Below are 8,883 nucleotides of genomic sequence, written 5' to 3' on the forward strand. Positions count from 1 at the left end.
AGTGGAGCTCACCAGGGAGGCACACGGTGGCCCAACGAAAGATTAGGAGCAGCAGAGGAGCTCGAGGTCGCCGACGCGCGTCGCAGCCGAGATGGAAGGGGGCGACGGCGTTCAGCAGATGTGGAGGCCCCCGGCTCCACTTGAAGGCTCCAGGCGAAGGGGCGGACAGCGGTGACTCTCCTGGACATCACGAGCGGTCGAAGCGGCGCCGGTGGTCGCGGTGGCGACGGAGGACGGCGGCAATTCCGCTCGGCCTCGATGGATCTGGGGAGGAGGAGGAGCGGAGCGAGCAAGGGGGAAATATCTAGGGTCGCGGCGTCGGTCTTATCCCCTCGTTACGCTGGCGAGGCGCGGGATGGCGAGCTAGTCTGGCGGCAACACGCGGGCGCGCGCCCTCGGTCGATTGAACAGGGGGGTGGAACACGACAGGGGTGAGGTAGGTGGGCCGGCCTGCTGGGATGGCCGAGGCCCAAGGGGAGGCTAGGGGCTCTCCCACCCATCTTTCTTTCCCTTTTTTTGTTTTTCTTTTAGCAATAGGCTTTTGCAATTAAACTAGCCACCAAATGACTTAGCAAAATTGTGTGTGTGGCCAAAACAATTACTAGGGAATAATGTGCTCTGCCATAAAAAGTTTGGACAAGTTTTGATTCCATTTGGGATTTTCAATAATGGAAATGGCATAATTAGTGCTATTTTGGCACTGTTTAAAATGCTTAGGACCATTTTGTAGTATATGGTGATGTTGTTTTCCTTAACAATCATTTGTTATGGAATTTTTGACAAATGAAGAACATTTTTGCAGCAATATTTGAGCAACTTCAAATTCCACTTGCATTTGAATTTGAATTCAGATAAGGATTTTGAAATAAGATGTTTCACCACTGTGATCAAGCATTGCAATGATGATGACTTGTCATGATTAAGAGGAGATCACTGTAGGGTGATGCCGGGGATGTTAAAAATCTCCTCCACTACAAGAAATCTTGTCCCAAGATTTAAGTAGGGAAGAAAAGAGTAACTTCGGGAGAACTGACCCTTATAGGGTTAATTATCTGATGGAAAATTCAGGGAGTGTGACAGAAGTATCTCTCGATTTGATTACATGAAACACGTCAAGAGCCTTATAAGATGGTACGAAAGTTTCAAATGGGTAAGCAACCGTTCGATCCCTGAATAGAGTGCGAAGGGGTTCAGAGCAACGGAATAAGTATTGCATCTGATACCGGAATTTGATGATCCCTCGGAATGTGGGTCGTGAATTGCATACGAAACCAAGCGTGAGGAATAATCTTTGGAAACAGGGATGTATAGAGAGTCAGGTTTCGATCATGTGGAACTGTGGGTTATGGGCCCATTATGTGGGTTAAAAGTAGTAAGGGCACTGACATCTTGCACGGTCAGGATAGCAAGGCAGGTCAGAGGATAGTCTGTCAGTTATGTTGGCATCAATGTTGGTACCAAGGGCGAGGGACGAAGAGAACCATTTTCCTGCTCGTAGAAACGAGGCGGACCTATAGGCAAAGCTCTCGTCCATTGGTGGTTACCGGAATGTCATCATCAATACTACCAGGGTCTTACTGACAGAGTTGCACACCGAGGTGTTTATATAAGAAGGGAAATATTACAACTCATATTTATATAGATCACAAGAAAGTTTAAACAAAAGAATGGAAAGGAAATATGATTAGTATATTAATCAGACCAATAGAAAGGAAAAATGTGTTTAAACCCGAGTATCAAGAGTATATCTTTTCCAAGAACAAGCAGAGGATGATATCCAAGACAAGATAGTAAGTAGATTACCATTTAGGTAAGGGGAAAGAAAATTCATGCCGTTACCCCATACAACAATGTTTGGATAAGTGATCATGAAACCTTTAGCATTGCGCCTCCAATGTTCTTAATGATGTTCAGAGAACCACGGTCATGTTTCAGGCTAGTATTGACATGGTCATCAGGTAAAGGTCAGTCTTTGGATACACAAAGGATCCATCGGAAGAACTTATAAAATAAGTCATACAATTTCAACAAGGGAAGATGAGGATGTAGTCGATGGGTTCAGCTGCAATCCATCGACATGTCAAAAAGGATGTATTTCCAAAATTATATGAACAAGTTTGTGTTGGGGGAAAGGCAAGAATGTGGTCGATGATAATACCAATCATCAAGGGTCAAGGCTGGTATTTCTCATCATGAAGTTGATTGATATCCTGGACGAGCTCAGAATGTTGATGATGATCACGACAATTTGTTGAGAGGGTTTATGAAGATGTGGGCGATAACACCAAGTCAAAGGAATTTTGAAGCGAAAGGTTATCGGAACCATGGATATGACACAAACTCGGAAGCAGGCTTGTTGCTCGAGGTGAAACAATATGACAAGGAAGATCGACGTAAGCTTAGCTCATCGTCAAAAATTATGTTCCGAGAAGGACTAGGTAGCATAGTTAAAATTTAGCACGATAATGATATAGCTGACCAGGCTAGAGATGACTCGAAGGATTATTAAACTCATAAGCAACAAAAATTACTTAGAGTTATTGAATTGGAGTGCGGGATCGATTCACTTATCGGTGTTCTCGATTGACAAACAACCCAGAACCCATGAAGTGACAATGACAGGGAAAGGTAGTATTCATGAAAAGTTCATAAGATGTAGAGCAGTGGCATGATATCCTCAAGATACCAGGGGTAACACTCGAAGGTAGATCATAATAGAGGCTGGAGACGTGTATTGATAAGAAGAAGACAAGTGCTTTAGCTTATCCTAGAAAAGGAATCAAAGAATATCAATATGGCTGGAGCCACGATAGCAGAAGACCAAATCCCGGTTATAAGATGAACTTATACCAAGGGGATAATTAATTTTAAGAGAAGCTTCCATGATAAGATCTACATCATGTCCATGGGCATGAACTTAAAGTTCAAGGTCGACTCCCACTTCTTCAATGCATAACCTTTCATTCACTTCTCTCTTTCGATGAATGACACTGTCGGATAATAATCTAGCAATGAGTTGGCGGACCACAAAGAATCCGATGTGAGTACCGATGTTAAACCTGAAGAAGAAATAATGCAAAGTCATCAGATTATAGAAACGTCTGAATAATTCAATGCTTAGATACAACAAAATTATGATTTCAAGATCGGTGTATCAGAATCATATGCTCTTATCAAATTTGAGTAAGTTGAATAGACCTAGAGGTACAACGGTGGCAATTCGACTGGTCGAGAACCAACTCGTGTTTAAAACGACGTCTGAGCCGGAAGGATGAATTCTAGGATTCGACTGAGGATTGCTAGCATCCTCAACATATTGAATCAACGAACTCAAAATGATAGTGACAAAGGGTGCCAACAAGATTACTAGACTTATGGAATTAATCATAATGCAAGCGAGCAAGATTTCAAAGGCAATATGTTGTTGCGGATTTTCAAAAGATTGAATAGTATTTCAAAGGCTTTTGTGAAACACATGAACAATTCGGGATGAACGAATCCCAATTAGGTGTGAGGAATTACCCGTACAAGTATTCATGCGGAAAAGGAGCTGCAAAGCAGCATACACAATAGATTCTTGGAATATCGCAAAGTATTTCAGGGTATCTTGTAATTACAATAGCAATTGGAAATGAAGGTAAGGACGGCAAGTGTATTTAGCTATTCATGGGGATTTATCGGTGGTGGGGAATTGCAACGGCGAAGGGCACAAGGGTCTCGGGAAAAACACCGGAGAGTATCTTCAGAATCTTCAGTGGTCCTCTAATGCACTCTTCTAATGCTGCAAGACGAAAGAGGGGTCGGAGAGCCCCTGGCCTCCCCTTGGGCGCGCGCCTGCGCGTCGCTGCCGGACCAGCTCACCCTCCCGCGCCTCGCCAGCGCAGCAAGGGGATAAGGCCGACTCCGCCTCTCCCTCTCCCTGCCAGATTCTCCCTCGCTCACTCCGCTCCTCCTCCTCCCCAGATCCGTCGAGGCCGAGCGGAATCGACACCGTCCTCCGTCGCCACCGCGGCCACTGGCACCGCTCCGACCGCTCGTGATGTCCAGGAGAGCCGCCGTCGTCCGCCCGTTCGCTTGGAGCCTTCAGGTGGAGCCGGGGACCTCCACAGCTGCTGAACGCCGTCGCCCCCTTCCCAGGCCCGGCCCTGAGGGGGGGCAGGGGGCGGCCGCCCCGGGCCCCCGAGATGGAGGGGCCCCCACGTATGCGTGCTCTGTGTTGTATATGGCCCATGAAGAAAAATGATTCTGGGCTAATTTTAGATACAACGGCGTGTGCAGCAGCGTACGGGGAGCACGGGGTAAGTAAATCAGCGATCCCTAAATTCGTGGAATTTCCGTTTGCCTCTCGTAGGCCAGCTCGACCAAGCTACAGATCACGCAGGACTCTCAAGGCAAGCTCGAGGGCGACCCCGCCGCCGCAGCCTCCTCCCGCGGAGGCCTTCCTGATGCATCCTCCTCCAACGGCGGCTTGGGTAATTTCATCTTCGTCACCGTGGACAGGAGTAACAACACCACGGCCCACCGGTCCCAACAGGCAGTTTTGAGCAACAGATCAGGTAAGCATCGTGTTGATTCATCTTCCAAGAGCTAGCTAGGTTAGATTGGTGACTAGTTAGTGGCTGAATTATAGGAGAGCTAGTGAATTAGCGGAGAAGAAGAGTTGGACGTAGTTGTACTTCTGACTAATTAATCTGGCTCTGTTGTAGATTGATGAAAGATAATGGGAGAGAATGACTAGGATCGATGGATTAATGATGATAGTCGAGCTGAAACTAATTGGAGAATGCATGGTCACATTAATCTAATTAGGTGGCCAAATTAATTTTAGTGTTGCAAATTACAGATCTAATTCTAGTTGCACGCCACCAGGAGCAGTTCAAATAACTTCTGTGTGGCAAACTATGAAATATACACATGAAACTTGTCCAAATCTTAACAAAAGTAATATAAACTTAATATAATCATATATAATTAGATCATGGAACTCGGTTGACATGCTGGTTTTGCACTCCATCTATAAAACATTACGAGTACCTTTTATTTAGAAATATTTAAACATGCATATGTGTTAATTATCATTTGGTTTATAAAGGGCCCCGACTAAAATTTTCGCCCCGGGCCCCTAAAATCTTAGGACCGGCCCTGCCCCTTTGTCTCGGCTCTGACGCGAGCCGGCGACCTCGAGCTCCTCTGCTGCTCCTAATCTTTCGCCGGGCCACCGTGTGCCTCCCCGGTGAGCTCCACTCCTCCCCCTCTCTCCCGTCGCTGGTTAGCCACCCAGAGTGTCGATCCCCTCGTGCCTGAGGTCACTTCCGCCGAGCTCGTCGCCGGCCACGTTTCGGTGACCGAACGCCCGCACGCACTTGTCCATCGTGCTCGCCGCGCGCGTAGATGCAGTAGGTGCCCAGCTCTGCTTGTTTTTCTCGTTGCTGCGCCATTTGCGAGTTCGCCGTGCTTCGGGTTTTCGCCATTCACATCACCGAAGACGACTCCGGCCTCCTCAGCTTGTGCGACCACCCGTGTTGGATGCGGCATTGTCCGCTCGTTCGAACGTAAGTGACCGTGCACGAAATGATGCCCCGTATGCGATTTCCAATCGCCTCTGGCGAGAGCGCTGCCGCGGGAGGCTCGCCAGAGCAACTCTGGCGGCTCCGCTGAGCTGGCACCACGTGGGGTCCACCCCAGGTCGCTGCCCATGGGTCCCCGGGCCCCAGGTGACCATGTTGACTGCGGTCAACTGTGCTAACTGGGCACACAGTGCCACTGACATGTGGGGCCCCCACGATTAATTAGGCTAATTTGACATTAACTTTAAATGGTTATTTAGTATAGCTACTAACAAGTGGGTCTCGTTAGATAATTAGGTTAGTTTAACTTAATTAACCACTGTTAATTAGATCAGTCACTGACCAGTGGGGCCCACTAGTCAGGTTTGACCTGGTGAGCCATTCTGTTGACTGATGAGGTCATCATTGCATCATGCTGACGTCACTGTTAAGGTTCTGGATAATGTTGATTTAGATAAATAAAGTAAATTCGAGAAAATGAATAAAACTTTGATAAATCGTAAAAAATAAACCGTAGCTCAGATCAAAAAACTTTATACATGAAAGTTGCTCAGAACGACAAGACGAATCTAGTCGTGTCGTCTATTTCTATGTCGGAACCCTCTACGGAGGTGAACCCATAACTTTTAGCCCGTTTCCGGTAGATGTATAGTGCATATACACCGGTTATTAAATCCAACTTTAATCCTAAGGTAACTAAATGACTTAGACATATCTTTAGGTGGCCCTGCACTGCACGTTAGCATAGCATTATCTATGTTGCATATGATTACTGTGTATTTATCTGTTTCTTCCCCCTCTTCTCTCCGATAGACCCCGAGACCGATGTTGTCCCTGTGATCGACTACGTCACCGACGACACCACTGACGACCCTGCCTTTGCCGCTGAGCAATCAGGCAAGCACCCCGCCCTTTTGAACATTCCAATATCGCCTATACACTTCTCTCTTATGCTTGCATTAGAAATTGCTGCTGCTACTACTTTACCTATTCTGACGCATAGCCTGATCTTATACCATGATATTGTTACATACCTGTTTATCCTAAACTGCTTAGTATAGGCTGGTTATAGACCCATCAGAGACCCCATGTTGACCCAACTGCCCCGCTGGATTATTAGAATACCCGATCAACGGGATTGAAGACCAGGCCCTAGCACCTCACAACACTCCCTTTAGTTGTACGACACCGCAGTGTTACTATCGACTGCCGAGGGTGATACCTCATCAGCACTTCTGATGTTAACCTTGTATGTTAGTTCATCAGTTATGGTCATCGAGGGTGATTCCTCCTTCTCCACTCCTGATAATGACACTGTCGTGCAACTCCACAAGAGTGGACCTCGAGGGTGATTCCTCCTTCGTTCACCTTGACGATAACATCAGGTGGAATTCCATAGAGGGTGATTCCTCAGGGTTCCCCTTGGTGTTAGACACACGATTACTATGGTTACTATGACTTTACACTGAACCATGTTACTAAAGATGGGTCGGCCCTGAGGGGTACCCGTGCGAGCTTAATTGCGAGTGGTGTGGAGTCGGGTTGACCTGGAAGGTGCCCGCAAGATAACTACATGGCTTGGTCGGGCATTCTTAGCCCTTGCCGCAAGTCCTCGAGACGGGGCGACGGGGTCACATCGATCGTGAGTCTCTGCTCGTTACCGCGCGCTCCTAATCCACTACGATTTGGATATTTGATCCGAGGGGCCCCTGGCCTGATAGCACTAACCATCACGTGGGCATAGTATGGACGTTATGCGTCGTATGCATCAGCCTAAGCTTAATAGACGTCATGCGACTGAGCGGTGCGCGCCGGGTTGGACTGCGTAAGCACCTGCCTTTTTAAGGAGGTAGCTAGGTCTGCTCACCGGCCGCCCACGCAACATGCAGGATTTCCCAGGGCTATGGCCCAAGACCCCTGGGGGCATAGGTTTAGTCCGGCGTGCTGACCTTTCTATTAAGCCTAGGTCGGGTTGCGGCATATCGTTTGGCCGAGGCCGGGCATGACCCAGAAAAGTGTGTCCAGCTGGAGTTAATCGAGCGTGGTGGGTAAGTTGGTGCACCCGTGCAGGGAAGAAAACACCTATCGATAGCCTATCCTACGGTAACGGACACTCGGAGTTGTATCCCGATCGATACAACTAGAACTGGATACTTGAGATGAGAAGTGGGTAGTATGGCTCTGGGATTGCTTTCTCGTATGGAGTCGAGGAAGAACCTCTGGGCGAGGTTGATGACACTTCTACTACTTTACTTTATGCTACTCTTATCTCTTCTATTGCTGCAAGATGATTGAAGCTGCTTGAAGATGCTAGTCTTCGATAGGACTAGGCTCTCCCCTCTATTCTGGCATTTCTGTAGCCTAGTCCACATATACAGCATTCCTTTGATAATGTTGCATATGTAGTGTAGATCCTTGCTTGCTGAGTACTTCAGATGAGTACTCACGTTTGATTTGCTTCCCCCCCCCCATATTCGTTTCATGCAACCAGATGACGGAGCCCCTGAGACCGCTGCCACCGTCGATGACTACTACTACTACCCCGAGGGTGCCTACTACCACGTGACGGACGCCGACGACCAGGAGTAGTTAGGAGGCTCCTAGGCAGGAGGCCTTGCCTTTTCGATCGTTGTTACTTTTGTGCTAGCCTTCTTAAGGCAGACTTGTTTAACTCATGTGTGTATTCAAATATTGTTGCTTTCGCTGACTTGTTTGTATTTGAGCTTATGTATTCGAGCCCTCGAGGCCCCTGGCTTGTAATATAAATCTTGTATTATTTTAATTTGTGTCTAGATTGTGTTGTGATATCTTCCCGTGAGTCCCTGGTCTTGATCGTACACATTTGTGTATATGATTAGTGTACGATTGAATCGGGGGCGTCACACATGATCACCCTTGAACTGTATAATGAACTTTGCCTATTTTTGGGGTGTGAAGAATTGTCACATAAAAATAGTTAGTTTGAAGTATTCATTTTTACAGAGGACACCGAAGTTAATCTAGTAGAAGTCTATATGTTTTGTGTGGTAAATTGCAACGAGAATGCTTGCATAACCAATTACAGAAAGATGGGAAAACTAATAGAATATAAAAGGAATAATAATGAAAGGGAAAAGATTTGCCAATTCTCTCCTATTGTTTCTCATGATGAATTAGGTGACGAGGAGGAGCTTCCTATCCAACCAATCTCCTCAATAAGAAACTTGAAAAAAATCAATTAAACCCACACATAATATGGTGAGGAACAAGAGGAAGAAAAGAAGGAAAAACAAAGGTAAAACAGTATCTCCCCCAAGTAATGTTGCTCCTAAGGATA

At 46.7% G+C, this 8,883-nt stretch overlaps 1 protein-coding gene across 5 annotated transcripts; it reads left to right on the top strand.

The window, feature by feature from the left end:
* The first annotated feature begins 3,573 nt into the window (after positions 1-3,573).
* LOC123162850 (uncharacterized) lies at positions 3,574-8,208 on the top strand. 5 transcript variants are annotated; one of them, XM_044580607.1, is made up of 5 exons: positions 3,575-4,298; positions 4,373-4,556; positions 5,135-5,233; positions 6,381-6,464; positions 8,059-8,208. In XM_044580607.1, the coding sequence occupies exons 1-5, from the start codon at positions 4,185-4,187 to the stop codon at positions 8,154-8,156; spliced, it is 579 nt and encodes a 192-aa protein (XP_044436542.1). In that variant the 5' UTR covers positions 3,575-4,184; the 3' UTR covers positions 8,157-8,208. The 5 variants fall into 5 exon arrangements, with proteins under 5 accessions (XP_044436540.1, XP_044436542.1, XP_044436543.1 ...); XM_044580605.1 differs by lacking the exon at positions 8,059-8,208 and having other exon boundaries at positions 3,574-4,298; positions 6,381-7,079; XM_044580609.1 differs by lacking the exon at positions 5,135-5,233 and having other exon boundaries at positions 3,580-4,298.
* The last annotated feature ends 675 nt before the right edge of the window (positions 8,209-8,883 follow it).

The sequence above is a fragment of the Triticum aestivum genome, chromosome 7B (assembly GCF_018294505.1).
Source record: "Triticum aestivum cultivar Chinese Spring chromosome 7B, IWGSC CS RefSeq v2.1, whole genome shotgun sequence".
Taxonomy (NCBI): domain Eukaryota; kingdom Viridiplantae; phylum Streptophyta; class Magnoliopsida; order Poales; family Poaceae; genus Triticum; species Triticum aestivum.

Excerpts from the sequence above, each read along its gene's own strand:
- LOC123162850 (XM_044580605.1), top strand. The coding sequence starts at position 4,185 with ATGGAGGGGCCCCCACGTATGCGTGCTCTGTGTTGTATATGGCCCATG. Across the intron at positions 4,299-4,372 it reads CAGCGTACGGGGAGCACGGG|ATCACGCAGGACTCTCAAGG; the intron begins GTAAGTAAATCA and ends ACCAAGCTACAG. Across the intron at positions 5,234-6,380 it reads GGCCACCGTGTGCCTCCCCG|ACCCCGAGACCGATGTTGTC; the intron begins GTGAGCTCCACT and ends TCTCTCCGATAG.